This window comes from Xenopus laevis, chromosome 4S (genome assembly GCF_017654675.1).
Source record: "Xenopus laevis strain J_2021 chromosome 4S, Xenopus_laevis_v10.1, whole genome shotgun sequence".
In the NCBI taxonomy this organism is placed as follows: domain Eukaryota; kingdom Metazoa; phylum Chordata; class Amphibia; order Anura; family Pipidae; genus Xenopus; species Xenopus laevis.
This window is the reverse complement of record NC_054378.1, coordinates 2,372,441-2,395,807: the sequence shown is the minus strand read 5'-3', so window position 1 is coordinate 2,395,807 and position 23,367 is coordinate 2,372,441. Positions and strand designations below refer to the sequence as shown.

At 39.4% G+C, this 23,367-nt stretch overlaps 2 protein-coding genes across 6 annotated transcripts; one reads left to right on the top strand and one right to left on the bottom strand.

The window, feature by feature from the left end:
- The first annotated feature begins 13 nt into the window (after window positions 1-13).
- hnrnpul2.S (heterogeneous nuclear ribonucleoprotein U-like 2 S homeolog) lies at window positions 14-12,355 on the top strand. 2 transcript variants are annotated; one of them, XM_041560778.1, is made up of 14 exons: window positions 14-933; window positions 2,752-2,890; window positions 3,102-3,172; window positions 4,390-4,529; window positions 5,444-5,534; window positions 5,712-5,824; window positions 6,983-7,237; window positions 7,350-7,472; window positions 8,045-8,173; window positions 8,260-8,428; window positions 8,530-8,727; window positions 8,963-9,069; window positions 9,432-9,518; window positions 11,931-12,355. In XM_041560778.1, exons 1-14 carry the CDS (start codon window positions 420-422, stop codon window positions 11,994-11,996), a joined length of 2,202 nt encoding a protein of 733 aa, XP_041416712.1. In that variant the 5' UTR covers window positions 14-419; the 3' UTR covers window positions 11,997-12,355. The 2 variants fall into 2 exon arrangements, with proteins under 2 accessions (XP_041416712.1, XP_041416710.1); XM_041560776.1 differs by having other exon boundaries at window positions 2,749-2,890.
- Window positions 12,356-13,620: 1,265 nt separating this feature from the next.
- Window positions 13,621-23,031, bottom strand: gng3.S (guanine nucleotide binding protein (G protein), gamma 3 S homeolog). Of its 4 annotated transcripts, none has more exons than XM_041560775.1 (3): window positions 22,812-23,031; window positions 17,971-18,077; window positions 13,621-13,988 (listed from the first exon to the last, which is right to left on the bottom strand). In XM_041560775.1, exons 2-3 carry the CDS (start codon window positions 18,067-18,069, stop codon window positions 13,860-13,862), a joined length of 228 nt encoding a protein of 75 aa, XP_041416709.1. In that variant the 5' UTR covers window positions 18,070-18,077; window positions 22,812-23,031; the 3' UTR covers window positions 13,621-13,859. The 4 variants fall into 4 exon arrangements, with proteins under 4 accessions (XP_041416709.1, XP_041416707.1, XP_041416708.1 ...); XM_041560773.1 differs by lacking the exon at window positions 22,812-23,031 and adding an exon at window positions 22,739-22,758; XM_041560774.1 differs by lacking the exon at window positions 22,812-23,031 and adding an exon at window positions 21,425-21,643 and having other exon boundaries at window positions 17,971-18,104.
- Between the last annotated feature and the right edge of the window lie 336 nt (window positions 23,032-23,367).

The window sequence follows — 23,367 nt, the reverse complement described above, 5'->3', positions numbered from 1 at the left end:
GCGTGTCACACAGGCGTGGTTCACAGGTGTAGGTTGTCTCTTTTTGCAGTGGCGGACAGCTTGTGATAGGGAAGAAAAAGAGCGCTATACAGAAAGTCCTGCAACAACTTGTACATTCCGTGTATTTATTTGTGGCCGCAGCCCACTTAGGAACGTCATCTTTACCGGAAGGGAATCCGCGTGACGATTGGATCTTATTGTAAGCGCGCGCGCACAAAGAAAGTCCCTGATTGGACTCCCATTTGGACTATTACAGTGACTGTTGCCTCTTTTCTTCTATCGTCCTGTCCAGTTTCCTAGCTTCCGCTATTGCGGGTCTACTTCCGGTTGTAGCTCACTTCTCCGCTTCCGGTAGCGAATTTCCGCTTCCGGTATTCAATTTCCGCTTTGTGTTTCTGTTTCCATAATCAGAGGTAAGGATGAGCGGCCTGGACCCACGGAGGATGAAAGTGACCGAGCTGCGGGCTGAGCTGCAGCGGAGGGGCCTGGAGAGCCGCGGGCTTAAGGCTGAGCTGTGCGAGCGGTTACAGGAGGCTTTGGACTCGGAACTCTTGGGGGGCGATGAAGAGAAAGGGGGGATTATACAGGACATGGCTGGGGGCGATGAGGAGTTGGCTCTGGATCTAGGGGAGGAGGAGGATGAAGAGGAGATGTTACATGAAGCTCAGGAGGAGGAGGAGGAAGATTCCAATCCTAATGAGATGGAAGCGGCCCAGAGCAATGATACTGGACCTGCAGCGACACACGAGGGAGAGGAGACTGGATCACCGGCTGAGAATGAGAACAAAGAAAGTCCTCCTCCTCCTGCTGCTGCTGCTGCAGAACCACACGAATCTGATCTGGGCCTGGAATCCCTCAATGGAGCAACTTCCAAACCTCATGCAGGAGACTTGGCTGCAGAGGAATGTGCAGAGGAAGAACAGTCTAGTACAGGTAGGTCCAGAGATGACTCCAAGTAACAACCTCACTCACACTAACTAAATTCAACCAAAGTATAGAGCTTTCAATACACTCACACATGAAACCTTTCCGCTCGCTGCAAAACTTCCTTTTAAGTTACGTGACTCCTCTTGAACGTAATACGAAGCAAATGTAGAAAAAAGATGCTCTCTTACCACTTACAGGGCTCGGTCACCTTCCAAACACTTGTTTTCAGATTGTCGCCCAGAAATAAAGACTTTTTTTTCTCTACATTTTCTATTTTTTACTGTTTTTCCAAAATCTAAGTGTAAAGTTGAATGTTTGTGTCTCTGGTGTTTGAGTCTGACAGCTCAGTAATTCAGGTGATTCAGACTCTAAACTGTCACAATTTTACAACATTTAGTTGATCCATTTCTCAGCAGCATCTCTGGAGTATTAGTAACTATTGTATCAAGTCTAACAGCTGCCTGTAATGAAACCCAGAGATTCTGCTCAGCAGGGACAGAGATAAGAAATGTATCAACTAAATGTATCAATTTAGAACAGTTTACAGGGTCGGCGACCCCTCACTCCCAGAGCTGCTTTAGAAGGTGAAACATTACACTTTACATTATTACAAAAAAAGATGACACATAAAAAATAGAAAGTCATTGGAAAAAGTGGTTATTTCTGGTGATCTCTATGAAAACAACTTGTTGTTTGAAGCTGAACAGCCCCTTTAATTCGCTGTACACAGAGGTACCTCCAAATATTTATTGATGCAGAGTACAAATTCAAACGTTTCAGGGGAAATCATCATTAATGTTCTACATCACTGACAAAGGGGGCAGGCAGCCCCTGAAACGTTTGATTTTGTACTCTACATCAATAAATATTTGGAGGTACCTCTGTGTACAGCGAATTAAGTCTAAGGGGCACATTTACTAAGGGTCGAATATCGAGGGTTAATAAACCCTCGAATTTAAATCCTTCGATTTAGCGCAAAGCCTATGATCGATCAAAGTAAAAATCGTTCAATCGAACAATAAAATCCTTCGAATCAAACGATTTTAAGCAATCGATCGAAGGATTTTTCTCCGATCAAAGAATTTTTTTTGAAAAATGATGGGGAAGGTCCCAATAGGCTAACATTGTTCCTCGGTAGGTTTAAACTACCGAAGTATGTAGTCAAAGTGTTGTTTTTTAAAGAGACAGTACTTCAACTATCGAATGGTCGCATAGTCAAACGATTTTTACTTCGAATCGTTCGAGTCGATGGTCGAAGTACCCAAAAAAAAATACTTTGAAGGTTTTTTCATTCGAATCCTTTACTCGTGCTTAGTAAATGTGCATCCTTTTTTCTACATTTGCTTCATCTTGAATTTTAACAGCTTTCTTTTATTCTGTCTAAGGACCTAGAGTATACTTTTCTAGCCTTGAATATGCGTCGTTGGCTGGGAATGTTCCATAATCTTCCTGGTGGCATATAGCTGGGACTTTTGTTTTTATTTGCCTCATTTTTAAATAAATACCCATCTCAACTATACTGTGTCTGCTTTGCAATCTAATTGATATGATCACACTCAGGAGTATAAATGTGGTGTAAACAAGTAAAGAGCTGAAGGATTTTCTCCCATAAGATGAGATGCAATGGTTTAAGCTCTCCTATGTGCCCAGATTTGGCTGGATGTGTATGACCGGTGAAGTGGCTACTTGGGCCACCCATTCTACAATCCTATTGGATGGCAAATGATCATGCAGCTCTACCATGGTGGAATGAAGACAAAACATGTCCTTTTAAGAGCAGAAACTGTTCAGCGAAGACAATCCATCTCTGTTCTTTTGCAGCAGCTGAGAGTATCCAGATCAAGGAGGAGGAGCCTGATTCAAAGAGCGCCGAGCCAAAACGTCACGGAATTAAGAGAATAAGGGAGGATGAACAGAATGGTCGGACGTATCATGAATTCAAAGAGGAAGCGTATTATAGCAGGTGAGAAATATTGCTACTCGTTAGTTCAAAATATTCAGACTGATGCAGTATGAGTAAGAGGCACATATCATTTCTATTAATCACTCTGTTACATTTAAATCAGACTTTACATCTCGTGTATTGAGCTTTATAACTAAATGTAGAAAGAGTTTTGTACAAATGTTAGCTTTGATACAGCAATCCTTTATTCATTTCTTCTTTCCCGTATTAGATCCAAGTCTCCCGTTCCTCCTGAAGAGGAAGACAGTGACATAGAGGACAGTGTTCTGTGTTTGGATAAATGTAGGTACTTGCTAATAATTGTTTTATGTTACAGCAAACCGCATCAAAACACCCAAAAATGCCTTCCCTTTCTGTAACCTTTAGATCACGCTGAGCAAAAAGCATTTCCTGTTTTCTTTGGTAATTTCCCATAGTTAAAGGGGTAGTTCACCTTTACATTACATTTTAACATGTTATAGAATGGCCAACTCTAAGCAGCTTTTTAATTGGTCTTCGTTATTTATTCTTTTGCAGTTTTTGCTTTCTTCTTTAAAGGGATCCTGTCATGGGAAAAAATATTTTTTTCAAAATGAATCCGTTAATAGTGCTGCTCCAGCAGAATTTCGAGCTGAAATCCATTTCTCAAAAGAGCAAACAGATTTTATATTCAATTTTGAAATCTGACATGGGGCTAGACATATTGTCAATTTCCCAGCTGCCCCCAGTCATGTGACTTGTGCTCTGATAAACTTCAGTCACTCTTTACTGCTGTACTGCAAGTTGGAGTGAAATCACAACCTCCCTTTTCCTCCCCAGCAGCCTAACAACAGAACAATGGGAAGGTAACCAGATAGCAGCTCCCTAACACAAGATAACAGCTGCCTGGTAGATCTAAGAACAGCACTCAATAGTAAAATCCAGGTCCCACTGAGACACATTCAGTTACATTGAGTAGGAGAAACAACAGGCTGCCAGAAAGCAGTTCCATCCTAAAGTGCTGGCTCTTTCTGAAATCACATGACCAGGCAAAATGAGCTGAGATGCACCTACACACCAATATTACAACTAAATACACTTGCTGCTTCAGGAATGACATTTTATATTGTACAGTGAATTATTTGCAGTGTAAACAGTGTCATTTAGAGATAAAAACGACATCATAAAAATCACGCCCGAATCATGAGAGTTAAACCCCAAATTAATATGAGTAAATATACTACCATATTTCTGTCTCATTCCATGCCATCAAAAATTGAATTGTGTTTGTGATGTTGTCCTCAGATCTTTAAACCTTATACTCCCCAGTAATGCACATAGCACCCCATGATAGTTTTGCTATGTAATAAGAAATGTAGGGCATAAGACATTTTGTGATCAGTGTTGGCTTTGTAGTTTTTTTCTGGGTTTTTTCCCCTTACCTTGCACTCTATGAAGCAGGCTTTATGGATTTCTAATCATTCTTTCTAACTTTAACATTAAACTTGAATATTTAAAGCTATACTCCTTTATTATTACAGTGACATGTGACTTGCAGTTGAAAATGGATAAAGACCGTTTCGGAGGGAGACCACTTTTCTTTGAAAAATTCCCTTCACTGTGGTCGGGTTCACGAGCCACTCATGGAGTGACTAATGGAAAAGTGTACTTTGAAGTCAAGGTGAATAATCTATTGCCGCTTCCATTTTCATTGTTAACCATAAGGGGTAGTTAACCCTCTAAGAATTTTAAGTTTGATATAGAATTCCCTTTTCTTAGCAACTTTTTGGTCTTCATATTTTTATAGTTTTCTGCATCTTCCCAGCTATCAAGTGCCGGTCACTGACTCTGGCAGCCAAATAACAATTGCTCTGTGAATCTACAATATTAGTGTTACTATTAAAGGGCACAGTTATGAATGTTCGTGTGATTTGTTTTTAACTCTTCATAAACTTGAATTTACTTGAAATTCGATAAGGGGGGTTATTTAATAAAAAAAAAAATTGAATACCGTATATACTCGAGTATAAGCCAAGTTTTTCAGCCCCCAAAGTATGCTGAAAAACTCTACCGAGGCTTATACTCGGGTCAAGCGCAAAAACGGTCCCCGGCGTCCAAGAATAGTCCCAAAGAATATTCGCCGGCATCCAAAAACGAGACGCCGGCACCTCCAATGGGAGCAGAAACCCTCAATTTTTTGATTGAAACTTACCAGCAGCTGCTGCATTTCTCACCCTAGGCTTATACTCGAGTCAATAAGCTTTCCCAGTTTTTGGAGGTAAAATTAGGTACCTCGGCTTATACTCGAGTATATACGGTATATTTGCAAATAAAAAAACCATGGAGCGTGGACGATCCCTTTAAAAGGAGAACCTTTTAGTACATGCAAAAAAATGATGGGACTATGAACTATATTGAAAACAGTTTGACGCAATAAAGAACATCTCCGTATAATACTTGTATGAACATTGTCTTGCTTTTACGTAGTAGTTTCTTTTGAAGTGTGCTATTTTTTTAAGAAAACCTAGATCTCAACCATTTTTGAAAATGAGTGTTTCTCTCTCTTGTAATAATTCTGTTTTCATATTTTTATAGTTAACGGACAATTTACCACAAAAGGAAGGCTGCGCAGAAACTCCATTGTTACGTGTTGGTTGGTCTGTTGGCCAGTCATCTCCTCAGCTTGGTAATGACACATCTTTGCTTCAGTGATTTAAGTGTTTGATTGTAAAATATAACATTTTAGTTCTTCCTACTTCTTATATTTCTGTTATGTCTGATTTAGTGAATACAGAGACCTTTTAGGAAATAACTCTTAACTTTCTTCTCTCGTTCCTCTTTCCCAATTAACTGTTGCCAATAGGTGAAGATGACTTGTCCTTTGCATACGACAGTAGAGGCCTGAAAGTCACCAGCTCCCAATTTGATCCATATGGGGAAACATTTGGTGAAAATGATGTGATTGGCTGCTTTGCTGTAAGTTTATTTTGCCACTTATTGGAGCTCTATGTGTTGTGTATGTTTTATGTACCTGCAGTCCTACAAAATATATATACAGGTATGGGACCTTTTATCCAGAATGCTCGGGACCTGGGGGTTTCCGGATAATGTATCTTTCCGTAATTTGGATCTTCATGCCTTAAGTCTACTAGAAATTCATTTAAACATTAAATTAACCCAATAGGCTGGTTTTGCTTCCAATAAGGATTAATTATATCTTAGTTGGGATCAAATACAAGCGACTGTTTTATTATTACTGAGAAAAAGAAAAACATTTTTAAAAATTTGGATTATTTGGATAAAATGGAGTCTATGGGAGACAGCCATTCCGTAATTCGGAGCTTTCTGGATATCGGGTTTCCGGATAAGGGATCCTATACCTGTATATCATTTTTAGCCTTGTCCAGGTAAGTATTGATTATCTGGCACCTGCCTTTGAAGGAGAACTAAACCCTAAAAAAGAATGTGGCTAAAAATTATATAGTGAACTTATCACACGAGGCTAAAGTTTGAGCTTGTCAATAGCAGCAATGATCCAGGACTTCAAACTTGTCACAGGGGGTCACCATCTTGGAAAGTGTCTGTGACACTCACATGCTCAGTGGGCTCTGATTGGCTGTTGAGAAGCTAAGCTTAGGGCTCGTCACTAATTATCCAGCAGAAAATGACCTTCCCTGGCTGTAATATAAGCTGATGCTACAGGTTTGCTGATTATTCAATTCTGATGCTAATTGCACTGGTTTCTGTGCTGCCATGTAGTAATTATGTGTATTAATTACTAATCAGCCTTATATTGTGACATTTCTATTCTATGTGTACTGTATATTGTGAGTGGCTCCCTAAGCTCAGTAAGTGACAGCAGCACAGAGCATGTGAATCAGTGAATCAGCAGAAAAGAAGATGGGGAGCTACTGGGGCATCTTTGGAGACACAGATCTTTACTGCTAAATGTTTCTTTAGTCATTCTAAGATTTTAGTCATTCAGCTTTAAGTTTTTGTTTTGACTGAACCATACTCTGAATTTAGTTCATCCCTAGTGACAAGAAACTGGCACTTCTGCGTGTATTTTCTTTGGCTTTTGATTAAATCAGCATTCAGATTCTACAATTTATGACTTTTCCCTCCTTTTGGCAGGACTTGGAAGGAGATTCTGTGGATCTTTTTTTCTCCAAAAACGGGGATAGTTTAGGTGAAGCATTCCATGTAGAAAAGGAAGTCTTGGGTGACCAGCCATTGTTTCCGCATGTACTGTGCAAAGGTTGTGGGTTTCAGGTAAATTTTGGGCAAAAAGAGGAAGCCTGGCACCCGCCACCCGATGAATCGATTTTCCTGAAGGATGTAAAGGCTGAAGACCTGGTAAAGTCTCTAGAGTCCACAGAAGACTGTGAGGTACGGTGCAAGAATAATGGATACACTTCACATCGTTTCCATTGTGCATATGATTTATAGGCTGTTTATTGTTTAAAATGATGGCCATAAATTACTTTTTTTATTTTTCCAGGTGTTTCTAATGATCGGTCTCCCTGGATCCGGAAAGACTACGTGGGCTTTGAAACACATCCAGGAGAACTCGGAAAAGCAATATCTGCTCATGAGCACTGACATACTAATTCCACAGCTAAAGGTGTGTCACAAGAGTAGGAGTGCATGGGTTTAAAGGAAAACTATACCCCCAAAATAAATACTTAAGCAACAGATAGTTTATATCAAATTGAATGACATATTAAAGAATCTTACCAAACTGGAATATATATTTACATAAATATTGCCCTTTTACATCTCTTGCCTTGAACCCCCATTTCGTGACTCTATCTGTGCTGCCTCAGAGATCACCTGACCAGAAATACTACAGCTCTAACTGTAACAGGAAGAAGTGAGGAAGCAAAAGGCAGAACTCTGTCTGTTAATTGGCTCATGTGACCTTACATGTGGTTTGTATGTGTGCACAGTGAATCGTACGATCTCAGGGGGCGGCCCTTATTTTTTAAAATGGCAATTTTCTATTTATGATTACCCAATGGCACATACTACTAGAAAAGTATATTATTATGATAATGGTTCATTTACATGAAGCAGGGCTTTACACATGAGCTGTTTTACTCAGTATCTTTTATTAGAGACCTACATTGTTTGGGGGGTATAGTTGTCCTTTAATCAGTTTGTGCTCACATACTTTTTTTTTTTTTTCCTCTGTAGACGGCAGGACCTGACCCAAATCCGGAAGATCCTAAAGCTAGAGATCGTTTAACCAAGCTAGCCACACAGTGTCTAATCAGACTGATTCCACTCGCTGCCCGCCGAAAGAGGAACTACATAATAGATCAGGTAGAGAACGTGTATGGCGGGACACAGGCGAAGCACTTAGAATCACGTTTTTTGTATTCATGCTTTCCCTTGCTTCTCTCCTATAGTGTACAGTATATAACTCTGCTCAACGCAGGAAGATGAATTGCTTTAAAGACTTTCAGCGGAAGGCAGTCATGGTGGTGCCTAATGAGGAAGAATGGAAGAAAAGGGTAGAACAGCGGAAAGAGAAGGAAGGGGAAATCATTCCTGAGTCAGTTCTCCTTGAGATGAAAGGTATTACATCTCTCTTCCAACGATCCGGGAGAAATATAGGTTCTTTCTCTTCTTGAAATATATTTTATCTGAATTTATATTCTTTTTGTTCTTTCCAACAGCCAACTTCAATATCCCTAAGAAGACCGAGTACCTGAATGAAATCTTCTATCCAGAGCTGGATTGTGATGAGGCAGAGGCTCTTATAATTGCAGCCAAAAAAGAAGCCCGTCAGCTGCTGCCCGCGCCTGACAAGAGAGGAAATCGCATGCACAAGCGCAATCGCCCAGAGTGGGGTCGGGGAGGATACCATAGCACAGGTGAGTTAGAATATGTTGCTAAAGAGGTTATTGTGCTGCTGCAGGCCGGAGTGAGCAGATAAACAAAAAATAAATGCATTTTATTTTTCAATAACCCTATACACACAGATCTAAAAATGCTGCAACAACCATCATCCCCTAAAAGTTGCAGTTCAGCAAGAGCCCCATTTTGAATATTGTCTATAACTATTCTAGCCTAGTCTGATTGTATGTATTTGGCTTTTTGTGTCTCCAGGGAATTATCAACAGGGAAACTACGGTAACCGCATGTTTATGAATCAACCAAGACAACAGATGTACCATCAGCAGCAGCAGCGATCCTATTGGGCACCACAGAGAGGGGTATGTGTTTGGAATGTATTGTTTATGGAGAAAACCATTTTACTGTGTATATGCACATCATGTGATCTTTCGGGGAAGAGAGAGCGATTCACCAAATATTGATTTACAAGTTATACCCTAGAAATTAATTTCTTTCATAGTAAGGTTATATATATATATATATATATATATATATATATATCTATATCTATATCTATATATATATATATATTTATTTTTTTTTTTTTTCAGAATTTGCTAGGGTTCTGTCAAATAGCATTGTTTTAAATAAGTTACCAATAAACAAGATATAGATATCTATAGATATATAGATATATATATAATCCACTGCTAATTATATTTCATCCTTCTTGTTTACCAAGGGCTACCAGAATTATTATGACCAGTACCCATCCCAGCAGAACAGATACTATGGCCAGTACCAGAACTACAGACCCCAGAATAGAGGGGTGAGTCCATTTTCTTCTGTGTTTTATTTACATGTTTGACTTTATTTTACTCTCTCTGTTATCTACTGTGTATCCTGTGCTTGAATGGCTGCCCCCATGGCTACACAGCAGCTTGTTTATATAAACTATAGTAGTACTTATCTGTTATCTACTGTGTATCCTGTGCTTGAATGGCTGCCCCCATGGCTACACAGCAGCTTGTTTATATAAACTATAGTAGTACTTATCTGTTATCTACTGTGTATCCTGTGCTTGAATGGCTGCCCCCGTGGCTACACAGCAGCTTGTTTATATAAACTATAGTAGTACTTATCTGTTATCTACTGTGTATCCTGTGCTTGAATGGCTGCCCCCATGGCTACACAGCAGCTTGTTTATATAAACTATAGTAGTACTTATCTGTTATCTACTGTGTATCCTGTGCTTGAATGGCTGCCCCATGGCTACACAGCAGCTTGTTTATATAAACTATAGTAGTACTTATCTGTTATCTACTGTGTATCCTGTGCTTGAATGGCTGCCCCCACGGCTACACAGCAGCTAGTTTATATAAACTATAGTAGTACTTATCTGTTATCTACTGTGTATCCTGTGCTTGAATGGCTGCCCCCATGGCTACACAGCAGCTTGTTTATGTAAACTATAGTAGTACTTATCTGTTATCTACTGTGTATCCTGTGCTTGAATGGCTGCCCCCATGGCTACACAGCAGCTTGTTTATATAAACTATAGTAGTACTTATCTGTTATCTACTGTGTATCCTGTGCTTGAATGGCTGCCCCCATGGCTACACAGCAGCTTGTTTATATAAACTATAGTAGTACTTATCTGTTATCTACTGTGTATCCTGTGCTTGAATGGCTGCCCCCATGGCTACAGCAAACAAGAAACGGATCCGCACACACACTATTATCAGCAGTTGGGGGGATCACCTCGTGATCACGAGGTGATATAATAAAGAGGGGTGTCCCCCCAACTGCTGATAATAGTGTGTGTGCGGATCCGTTTCTTGTTTGCTGTTGCTAAGGGACCTGGCCGGGGTCAACGGAGAAACCAGCACCACCAACGCAGTGAGAGGAAGGCAAGTGTGCGGTAGGAACATTTATTACAGAATCTGCCCCCATGGCTACACAGCAGCTTGTTTATATAAACTATAGTAGTACTTATCTGTTATCTACTGTGTATCCTGTGTTTGAATGGCTGCCCCCATGGCTACACAGCAGCTTGTTTATATAAACTATAGTAGTACTTATCTGTTATCTACTGTGTATCCTGTGCTTGAATGGCTGCCCCCATGACTACACAGCAGCTTGTTTATATAAACTATAGTAGTACTTATCTGTTATCTACTTTCCTTCTGTATCCTTTTAGTATGTTATAGAATGGCCCGTTCTAAGCAGCTTTTCAATTGGTCTTCATTATTTAATTTTTATCGTTTTCGAATGATTTGCCTTCTTCTTCCAACTCTTTCCAGCTTTCAAATGGGCATCACTGACCCCATCGAAAAACGAATGCTCTATTAGGCTACAAATGTAATGCTATTGCTACTTTTTATTACTCAACTTTCTATCCAGGCCTCTCCTATTCATATTCCAGTCTCTTATTCTAATAATGCATGGTTGCTATGGAAATTTAGACCCTAGCAACCAGATTGCTGAAACTGGAGAGCTGCTAAATAATTCAAAAACCACAAATAATAAAAAAATGATAACCAATTGGAAATGCTCTCAGAATGGCACTCTCTACATCATAAGGAAAAGATAATTTTAAGGTGAACAACCCCTTTAAGGTTCTATCGGTTTTATCTTGTTGGATGCAAATGCAGCATTCCCTTCCAACAGGTGTGTTGTGTCGGATGGCAAATCTTCCATGTAGTTTACACGTAATACTTTTCAATAAGTCCTATTATATTTTTACTCGCGTAACTACATCTGACTTCAATGCCTACACCAGCCTAAAAAAAATCTCCTGTGTAGCTTAGCTCTTTGGTTGAATTTGAATCCTGCAAAAAGTTATAGGACTCAAAACCAAATCCTGGATTTGGTTGTCCATAAAAGTTATGTGTGGATCAGGGTTTACCCGAACCACACCAGCCTGATATCCGCCCTCCCTCCACCAGCGCCCAACTTATAGGTTCCTTTTATAGACCCACCCCACCAATGACATCACAAAATTGGCGTTGCGAGCAGGCACCGTCTCTAAAAGTTGAAGTCGAAAGCCAGCATTGTCTGCGACCCGGAAAGGGGGTTGCGAGGTCCGCCCAAACCGACCCAACCCGCAGATATCGGCCCACCCCGCACATCACTAGTCCCTAATATATGTTTTTTTGCAGCTACTATGGTGATAAAGTGTCAATTTTTATATTATTAGTTCTGCTAAGTTTTTTTTATTTCTTTTCTAATTTTTATTTAGCACTGGCAGAATTACGAGGACAGGACACAGCAGTGGAATTATCAAGGTTACCGTGGACGTCGGTGAAAGTTTCGTTTTGCAGGATGGGGGTGATATGGGTTGTGTTCTGGTTTTAGTGGGCGTTGGGGTGGATTGTATAATTTTTTTTAACGTATAAAACAAACATGGAAGTCGCCTTCTCTGTGGGGAACAAACTGCCGAGCATGTACAGTTTGGGGCCTCAGCATTTTAAACGTATGTTCTGCCCTTATGTATTGCCTGTGGGTTACAGTTCTGCTGTATCTTCAGCGTCCATCTTGCAGCACTGTCATGCCCTGCAGAGCATTAAGGGTTCAGAATCCGCTATGATTTTATTGTTTTTATACACAGTAGTGCGTTCCCTCCCCGCTTGCTATATCTTTCCTTTTGGAGCCGTATGCAGCCATTTTAGCTTCTGTCTCTCATCTGATCAAATCTTTTTTAATTTTTACTGAAAAATAAAAAAGTAACAAAAAAATCAACTCTCGTTTTGTTTTTATTTTATGTGGTAAAGAAACCATTCAATAAAGGGAAATGTGTTCAGTTAGTATTTGGTACGGGATTAGGACATACTTAGTATATGAATTGACCGTTTTCTCCACAAATTAATCCAAAAACCTTAAAGGAATAGTTCAGTATAAAAATTAAAAACTGGATAAATAGACTGTGTAAAATAAAAAATGTATCTAATATAGTTAGTTAGACAAAAATGTAATGTATAAAGGCTGGAGTGAGTGGATGTGTAACATAATAGCCAGAACACTACTTCTAGTCATTGTATCTGGTGATGTGTCTGAAACCAACTAGTTGATTGAAGGTGAACAACCCCTATTTATTGAGATAAATCACACAATTCTCAATTGTATAATTCTCAGTTGTATTTGATGGAAGCTTTCGCACAACCACAAACTTGACTGTGTTATTAAAGGGATCCTGTCATGGGAAAACATGTTTTTTTTCCAAAACACATCAGTTAATAGAGCTACTCCAGCAGAATTCTGCACTGAAATCCATTTCTCAAAAGAGCAAACTGATTTTTTTTATTTTTAATTTTGAAATCTGACATGGGGCTAGACATATTGTCAATTTCCCAGCTGCCCCTGGTCATGTGACTTGTGCCTGCACTTTAGGAGAGAAATGCTTTCTGGCAGGCTGCTGTTTTTCCTTCTCAATGTAACTGAATGTGTCTCAGTGGGACCTGGATTTTACTATTGAGTGTTGTTCTTAGATCTACCAGGCAGCTGTTATCTTGTGTTAGGGAGCTGCTATCTGGTTACCTTCCCATTGTTCTGTTGTTAGGCTGCTGGGGGGGTGATATCACTCCAATTTGCAGTAAAGAGTGACTGAAGTTTATCAGAGCACAAGTCACATGACTGGGGGCAGCTGGGAAACTGACAAAATGTCTAGCCCCATGTCAGATTTCAAAATTGAATATAAAAAAATCTGTTTGCTCTTTTGAGAAATGGATTTCAGTGCAGAATTCTGCTGGAGCAGCACTATTAACTGATTCATTTTGAAAAAAACATTTTTTCCCATGACAGTATCCCTTTTAAGGGTTTGTTTCACCTTTTTTTCAGTTCAGTTGGTTTCAGTTTATTCCCCAGAAGTTTTATTATAGTTGTTGTTATTATAGTCTTACAAATTGCTCGGTTTGATTCAGGCTATTTATTTATTTATTTTTGGCAATATTTATTAATCACGGTTTTAATTTACAAATAAAAACTGATGTTGAACATTCCCACAACCCGGGGCAGGGAAAGGAACGGGTGAAAGTTTCCAGCGGTCCCCTTGTTTTTGATGAATGTTTTTACCAACTTTTCTGTCCTTAATTAGGAAACGGCAGTAAAACGACAAACGGTGAAGAGTAGGACACGGGGGTTTCAGTAGAAGGATTTGGGGAATGGTGTCCGGTCAGAGGAGGGCACAGAAGAACTTTTTCTCTCTGAAAGGGTTTTCGGACGTGGGCCCTGGAGATATAAGAGGATCTTCACAAGCGTGAGCATCGCAGAAGGTCATCAGATCTGAAGCTGCTTTAGAGACCTGGACGCCAATACAAGAGACAAAACGTGAAAAATGTTGCCTTTAGGTGATACATTTATACTTGATATGTTTCTTATGTTATACAATGGAAGTATATGAAGTGCATTTTAAAAAGGGGTTATGTTCTAATACTCTCCAACAAATGGAGACTGTAAGCTCAATGGCTCAGTGCCGCTCCCTCTTTCTTCTCGGAATGAGACGCATTTCCTTTGCAATATAAAATGCACTAACTATTTATTTTTTTTAACACTAATTTCTGCGGTCATTAGATTCTAAAAATGTTATACAGGTATGGGACCTGTTATCCAGAATGCTCAGGACCTGGGGTTTTCCGGATAATGGATCTTTCTGTAATTACCCTATGGGGCCGATTTATCAAGGGTCGAATTTCGAAGTCAAAAATACTTTGAAATTCGACCATCGAATGTAAATACTTCGAATATGGAATTCAAAGTTTTTTTTCTGGGAATTTGGGCATCAAAATCGTTGGATCGAACGATTAAATCCTTCTTATCAAATAATTTGAAGGATTTCAGCGATCGAACGATTTTAAATTGACTTCCAAAATCTTAGAAAACTGCTCCAGAAGGTCCCCAGAGGCTAACATAGCACGTCGGCAGGTTTAATTTGGCGATTTTTTTTGACAGTACTTCGATTATCGAATGGCCGAATATTTGAACGATTTTACTTTGAGTCGTAGTATCCTATTCGATGGTCGAAGTATCCAAAAAATTACTTTGAATTTCAAATTTTTTTACTTCGAAAATTCCCTCAAATTCACTTCGACCCTTGATAAATCTGCCCCTAAGTCTACTAGAAAATCATATAAACATGAAATAAAGCCAATAGGCTGGTTTTGCCTCCAATAAGGATTAATTATATCTTAGTTGGGATCAAGTACAAGTTACTATTTTATTATTACAGGTATGGGACCTGTTACCCAGAATGCTCAGGACCTGGCGTTTTCCAGATAATGGATCTTTCTGTAATGTGGATCTTGATACATTAAGTCTACTAGAAAATCATATAAACATGAAATAAAGCCAATAGGCTGGTTTTGCCTCCAATAAGGATTAATTATATCTTAGTTGGGATCAAGTACAAACTACTGTTTTATTATTACACAGAAAAAGGAAATCCTTTTTTAAAATGTGGATTATTTGCTTATAATGGAGTCTACGGGAGACATCCATTCCGTAATTCGGAGCTTTCTGGATAACGGGTTTCCGGATAACGGATCCCATACCTGTACTAACGTCAATGGGAAGCCAAACAAGGCAGTGATCAAAGGGACACCCAATTTTACTTTACAAATAGGCACATGTTACTGAAGTGCAATAAATCTAAATTATTAATTAATAATATTAAAATTAATTATTTTTCTAATAAAAGCTCAATACAAGGCAGTGATCAGAAGGACCCCCGTGTAGTCCTAATATCACTTTATAAATAGTCACATGGTGTAAGTGAAGTGCAATAAATCCAGATATAAAAGATCAAATACTAATAAAACTTGATCAGATGTAATTAAAGAAGTGAAAGGTAGAACAAAATGTCAAGCCTCGTTTAGTTAATAATACACTTCCAATCAAATAATGGGGATGAAATCAGTTATTTGCATTTCCACATCTGCCCTATTTGACCCAGGAGCTCATATCAATCTGCTATTAAGGGACAGATTTACTAAGGTTTGAATGGTAAATTCGAATTTTCTAATAATTTTTTGGTCAAAACTCACAAATTCGAATTTTAAATCACCAACTCGAATTTGAATTAGAATGTGAGATTGATCGCACATCGACCCTGGTTATGATTCGAATATTTGCCACCTAAAACCTTTTCGGAGGAAAATTCGAATTGAGTTTCGTTCATATTCCATTCGAATGCGAAACAGATTTTCCGGTCGGACCAATCACAGGAGTCTAGTCGGACTCTAATGTAAGTAATATAAATGTCGCACGTACAAGCTGATTGCGTCCGACACAAGTATCTGATGCAACGCTGCATGTTGCGTCTCCATCCGACAGTCGTGTCTTGTCAGATACAATCCGCTTCTGCACAGGTAAAACCGCCCGTGGAGTTCTACCCTAAGGGGGTTATTTATCAAAGTCCGAATTTATCTCAATATTTTCTGCTACAAACTCCAATCAAATCCACTCAGGTTTTTTACGCTTATTTATTATTACATTTTCCAGAAAATTAGCTATGCTGGAAAAAATCCGTTCTTTTTCGGATTTTTCCTCCGATTTTCACTATTTTTGGATTTCTGATCCGAAAAATTCAGGGTATTGCACGAAACCCAGCGCACATCAAAAAATCATTGGAACTACTCCCATTGACATATATGCAACCTCGACAGGTCTGATATGCCGGATTTTCTGATTCGGACTTTAACATCCTTGGGGTTTAATAAAATCCAAAAAATTTGTGATTTTCTTAAGTCCGATTTTATATAAAAAAAAAATCACAAATTTTTTGCATTCCGAGTTTAGTAAATTTAGTAATTTAGCTCAATATTTTCTGGTACTAGCTTCAATCAAAACCGCTGGGGGTTTTTACGCTTATTTATTATTACATTTTCCCGAAAATTTGCTATGCGGGAAAAAGATCAGAGTTTCACGATTTTTTTCTGACTTTTCATCCGATTTTCACACTTTTTTAACTGAACAGTTTGGGGTATTGCACAAAACCCAGCGCACATCAAGAAATCATTGAGACTTCTCCCATTGACTTATATGCAACCTCGACAGGTCTGAAATGCTGGATTTTCTAATAAATTCCGAAAATTCAAATTTTTTGCAATTTTAGCATTCCGAGTTTAGTAAATAAACCCCTTTATCAAAGTCAGAATTTATCTCAATATTTTCTGCTACTAGCTCCGATCAAATCCGCTGTTTTTTTTTTATGCTTTGCAGGGGAAAAGATCAGAGTTCCAGGATTGTTCATCTGATTTTCACGTTTTTGAAAACTCCAGGGTATTCCGCGAAACCCAGCGCACATCAAAAAATCATTGGGACTTCTCCCATTGACTTATATGTAACCTCGACAGGTCTGAGATGCCGATTTTCTTATTCGGACTTTTCCATCCTCGGGGTTTAATAATTTCAGAAAAATTCATGATTTTTTTAAGTCCGAGTTTAGTAAATAAACCACTAAGGGGGTTATTTATCAAAGTCAGAATTTATCTCAATATTTTCTGCTACTAGCTCCGCTGGGTTTTTTTACGCTTATTTATTATTACATTTTCCCGAAAATTTGCTTTGCGGGAAAAAGATCCCAGCGCACATCAAAAAATCGTTGGGGCTTCTCCCATTGACTTATATGCAACCGCAACAAGTCTGAGATGCCGGATTTTCAGATTCAGACTTTTCCATCCTCGGTTTAATAAATTCAGAAAAATGTGTGACTTTATTTTAAAAAATCACGAATTTTTCGTCATTTTTGCACTTGGAGTTTAGTAAATGACCCCCTTAGTGTCTATCCAGATGCATTTTGCTGGCGTTTTTTCCTTTCTGGAATCAGAGCCATTAGCTGCCTGTAACATGCAACATACATGTCCTGGGCGCTATACTGTATATAACATGTTGAGTGTATTCACATGTCACATTATAATGCCCAGTAGTGATGTGCGAGTCAGGGTTTCCCTAACCCGCTCTGCTACAACCAGCACCCGCCCGCACCCGCACTTCCGGGGTCCTTTTATAGACCCACCCCGCCGATGATGTCACAAAAGGGGCAGGGCGAGCAGACGCGAGACTATAAAACCGGAACCCAGAAGTCGGATGCCAGCACTTGATTTTGCCACCTACGAGGAGCCCTGCAAGGTCGACCCGCGGGTATCGGATTGGCCCGCACATCACTAATGCCCAGTATGTGGTATAAACGTGTTTTAGTTAGTGAATTTTAAAAATGAACTATTTTCTATGTAAGTGTAAGTTACATGATCGGTATCAGACTAGAGCATTTCCATTCTTGTACTCACCTTAATGCGACACATGGAGGCTTCAATCTTCAGCTGCTCCACCATTTTTCTTGCCTGTCCAACACTCAGGGTGCTGTTCACTGGTGTCTCTCCTTTCATTGTGCTGCCTGGGAAAGAAATACATCGGCTGAATCCTTCGCAAAAGATTTGGGCGAATATCGAAATGAATCCAAATGTGCATATGCAAATTAGGGGTGAGAAGGGGAAAACATTTTTTTACTTCCTTGTTTGTGACAAAAAGTCATGTGATTTCCCTCCCCGCCCCTAATTTGCATATGTAAATTCGGATTCGGTTCGGCCGGGCAGAAGGATTCGGCTAAATCCAAATCTTCCTGAAAAAGGTTGAATCCCGGACCGAATCCTGGATTTGTTGCATCCCTAATTTATACACTAACGCAGTATATTTGCTATTCTCATATTTACGAGTTGATACAAGGGAAATCTTTGGGATTAGAAGATGTTGCATCATAAAGGGGTTACGAGGGTGGTCACAGTAATAGAATTCTCAGAAGTGGTTGCTCTGTAGATCTATTAGAATTAGAGAGTTTCAAGAAAGCTTTGGGTGACTACAAGCCGGCTGCTTTCACGTTTCAACGTTATTCACTATGCAACTTGGTAACTATAGACCGATAATTTAATTTTTTGGAGCAATTTAAGGACAAGGAAAGTGTAAAATAGAATAAGGCTAGAAATGCTGTATTTTGTATACTAAACATAAACATGAACTTACTGCACCACAAGTCTAATCAAACAAATGATTTATGCTTTCAAAGTTGGCCACAGGGGGTCACCATCTTGTAACTTTGTTATACATCTTTGCAAGACCAAGACTGTGCACATGCTCAGTGTGGTCTGGGCTGCTTAGGGATCGTCATAAACAAAGCTGCTTGAGTTCTGCATGGCTGGGAAGTAAGGCGGGGGCTCCCCCTGCTGTTCATAAGTATGATTGTTTCCCTGCAGAGCAGTTAGGGACCGTCTGACAATTCCTATCCACAGCAGTAAATGAAGGGAGAATTTCACTGCATACACTCAGGTTTTTTATAAAAATTGTACATATTTTTTAATTAAAGTATATTGGAGATAGGTTTCTTTTTCATTAAAGTAAAAATGGGATTTTATTTTTTTTGCCTTTCCTTGTCCTTTAAAGCCAGAAATAGATAGACAGCCATATTGACTCCCACCTTGGTGGGTCCTGGGGTAATATTTACATTAGGGCCCTCTCTAGCTGTGTATGAGGAGGCTGCAGAATGGGCTACTGTACTTAACTTAATGTATATTTAAATTGGTCACAATTTTACATTTCACAAAGGAAAACATTTCTAGTTAAAAGAGATACATTGATACATATTTATCAATAGCTGAAAGAGAACTTCCCTATAGTGGAGAAATTCAGTCGCTATTCATTTGTAAAAAATGGGAAAACATGTTTTTTCCAAAACACATCAGTTAATAGTGCTGCTGAAATCCATTTCTCAAAAGAGCACACAGATTTTTTTATATTTCATTTTGAAATCTGACATGGGGCCAGACATATTGGCAGTTTCCCAGCTGCCCCCAGTCATGTGACTTGTGCTCTGATAAACTTCAGTCACTCTTTACTGCTGTACTGCAAGTCGGACTGATATCACCCCCTCCCTTTCCCCCCAGCAGCCTAACAACAGAACAATGGGAAGGTAACCAGATAGCAGCTCCCTAACACAAGATAACAGCTGCCTGGTAGATCTAAGAACAGCACTCAATAGTATAATCCAGGTCCCACTGAGACACATTCAGTTACATTGAGTAGGAGAAATAACAGCCTGCCAGAAAGCAGTTCCATCCTAAAGTGCAGACAAAAGTCACATGACTGGGGGCAGCTGGGAAACTGTCAAAATGTCAGATTTCAAAATGGAATATAAAAAAATCGGTTTGCTCTTTATCTGCTAAACTTCATTTCTGACCATTTGTACTTCTTCTACCCAATGAGTCGGACACCAATCCGCACAGACCAAGGGCTGAAATTACTGCCAAAGGTGCATCTATTAAATGCTATTTACTTATGCAATCAGTCATTTTTTACCTTTGGATATAATTTAAATCATGCGGTCTATTTCTGTTGATAAGAGTCTATATATATATATATATATATATATATATATATATATAAATACAGGTATGGAACCTGTTATCCAGAATGCTCAGGACCTGGGATTTTCCGGATAACGGATTTTTCTGCAATTAAATCTACTAGAAAATCATATAAACATGAAATAAAGCCAATAGGCTGGTTTTGCCTCCAATAAGGATTAATTATATCTTAGTTGGGATCAAGTACAAGCGACTGTTTTATTATTACACAGAAAAAGGAAATCGTTTTTAAAAATGTGGATTATTTGCTTATAATGGAGTCTATGGGGGTCATCCATTCCGTAATTCGGAATAACGGGTTTCCGGATAACGGATCCCATACCTGTACTAATGTAAATGGGAAGCCAAACAAGGCAGTGATCAATATCATTTTTAAAAATTTGGATTATTTGGATAAAATGGAGTCTATGGGCGACAGACATTCCGTAATTCGGAGCTTTCTGGATCTCGGGTTTCCGGATAAGGGATCCTATACCTGTATAATTCTAAGTGTGTAGAATAGAGAGAGTATTAGCTGTGCACATATTCTTTGATACATGGTGACATTAACTATTCTGTGGATAATTCCTTCTCTGGTGAGACAGGCCCTACACAATGTGCAATGTCCTTGCTGAGAACATCGTTGGACTAATAAATAAGAAATAAATAAGTAATAAATAAGAAATAAATAAGAAATAAGCAATAAATAAGAAATAAATAAGAAATAAATAAGAAATAAATAAGAAATAAGCAATAAATAAGAAATAAATAAGAAATAAATAGGCTTGTTAGCTTTGCTATCCAATATTTGTAGCAGATGTGACTGAAAAGATGCCCTTCCCTCCATCATGTCTCAATATTATCAGATCGCTGACATATTTCCCAGTAGTAAACAAAGCGGATACAGACAAATGCTGATTGTGGCTTGTGAGATGGGATAACCTGATTTATTATATCTCTGCTCTTCAGCCATTCGTTCTCTCATCTCCATCCTTGGCTAATAGGAAAAGAATTCATTTTCTCCAGCTCTGTGTTCAGCCCCGGCTTGTCAGCTCCTCTGACCTCAATTACTTTATACTCTTCATTCATCACATTTATCCCAAGTATTTCCCTATCTCTGTGTGTCACATTTACTGTCTCTCAGATTCCTCTTCCTACGGATTTATCCACATACACAATTCCAGGCCGTGTGCAAGGATGGGAGCTACAGGGAAGGGCACGTTATTCCCAATGGGCATCAGAATAGAAATATTACAATAAATAAATGGTGATCACTAGAGGTTCCATTACAAAATATTCCCTGCACCTCTTCTCCTCTCAGCTGGAAAGCTTCATTTATGGTACTGACCTGTCTGTCTGTAGTCGAGGGATACAGGATCCTGATCAGTCGCTTTACTGCAGCTGTACCATATACTCACACTCACGCTCACACTCACTCACTCACTCACTACAACAAAGCAGAGGGGGAGGAAAAACCAACTGAAAGGAAAGGGAGGGTGACAGAGGACTAAACCATCTGAAATGAAATGCTGAGGGTTAGAGGGGAGTAAGGGAGGGGTCGGAAAGGAGAAACAAAAGGAGGAGAGATGTCGGGAGGGACTGTCCTTATGTATTTCATTATGATGATTAATAACAATTTATACATAAGGCTTAATTCATATCCTAAATGTATATACACAATCCAAAGCTTCTTTCTGCCTTTATATATATAGAAAATAAAGAGGGTATATTTAGTGATGAGAGGCGCTCAGTGTTGGCTCTGCTGCAATTAAGCTTCTTTATTATACACACAATTCATATAATAATAATAATTCATTTCCTATCAGTATCATCTTCAACCCTAAATAACATCCAAATTTGACCCTAAGCAGACTGAGCATATTAATGTTATTATTATTATTATTATTATTATTATGTTATTATTAATACATCCATTTATAAAGCACCAGCATTATATTACTGTGCTGTATATACACTGTATATAGCAAGTGACTTACAGACACACTGATACAATGTGTAAAGAGGGCGCAGGCTACAAGAGCTTACAATCTAAGGAGAGGGGGGGGATAAGCCAAAAGATATATAAGTAGGTAACGGTGTGGGGAAGTTTAGGGAGTCCCTCTAGTGTCCTGACAATAATCAGAATAGCCACTGGGACACCAGGAGAAAACTTGGTAGCCTTGGTCCTGTTGGGCTCCACTGGCCGGGGGCTAATTACCTCTATTGACAATTAGCCAGGATGGTGGTGAGCTCTCCACTTGGAACTTGCAGTGGGCCCCGGGTGTGCCAGTGAAATATCAATTTTGCTAAATCATGACCGAAATAGGAAATTAAAAAATAAAATCATGTTAATGATTAAGACTATGGCCCATGAGGGTGTTTTGTGTGCCACCCTGCTGAAGGGGAGGACCGTGGTCAAAATGTTCAGTGAGCCTTAGGCTAATGTCATATGGGAGCTGAAATCAGGCCCTACACAGGACTAGCATTTGTAGGTCGGGAGTTTCCGTAAATCTCCAACTAAGCCAGAGGGACCCGTCCCAGTTCCAAAGGCAATCAAAATACAAAAATTCATATCAAAAAGATTTATGTCCCAAGGCTTCTTAAGGTAAAAACTAGTCATTTATTGATAATCACATTTAAAAAGTTTTCGGTACATACTGACCCCACATGGCCCACCTTACGCGTTTCGTACCCTCCGGCACATAGTCAAAGGTGTGTCTCTGGAGTGGACTAACCTCCTCTCCGTTGAGTCGGCTTGGACACAGGACCTCATGGCTGATTTCAGTGGGAGAACGCAAACGCTCACGTTTCTTTCCCAAAATTAGTTGTGTGCGCCTGCATCTAAGCCAAAACAATGGTTCTGGGTGCAAGCGGGAGAGAAGGCTAATGCCCTGCGGATTTTGCAGGCTGATTTTCAGCCCCCGTGTGGCACTAGCCTAAAGGTGGCCGATAAAAGCTGCCGACAAACCAAGTCGGCAGCTTATTGGCCCATGTATGGTGCCCTCCAATGGGCTTCCCCGATTGATATCTGGCTGAAAGTCGGGCAGATGTCGATCAGGCAGGGCTTCGGGTCTTTTTGTGGCGTCTGGACTTTAACTTTGGCTCCTTTCGTGACTTTGGGTCTTTTTGTGGCTTCAGGACGTCATCTTTGGCTCTTTTTGTGGCTTTGGGACTTCAAGTTCGGCTCTTTTTGTGGCTTCGGGTCTTTTTGCAGCTTCAGGACTTAAACTTTGGCTCTTTTTGTGCCTTGGGGTCTTCAAGTTCGGCTCCTTTCATTGCTTCGGGACTTCA

Excerpts from the sequence above, each read along its gene's own strand:
- hnrnpul2.S (XM_041560776.1), top strand. The coding sequence starts at position 420 with ATGAGCGGCCTGGACCCACGGAGGATGAAAGTGACCGAGCTGCGGGCT. Across the intron at positions 5,825-6,982 it reads ATGTGATTGGCTGCTTTGCT|GACTTGGAAGGAGATTCTGT; the intron begins GTAAGTTTATTT and ends TCCTTTTGGCAG. Across the intron at positions 7,473-8,044 it reads TACTAATTCCACAGCTAAAG|ACGGCAGGACCTGACCCAAA; the intron begins GTGTGTCACAAG and ends TTTCCTCTGTAG.
- gng3.S (XM_041560773.1), bottom strand. Across the intron at positions 13,989-17,970 it reads CCTCCATGTGTCGCATTAAG|GTCTCTAAAGCAGCTTCAGA; the intron begins GTGAGTACAAGA and ends ATTGGCGTCCAG.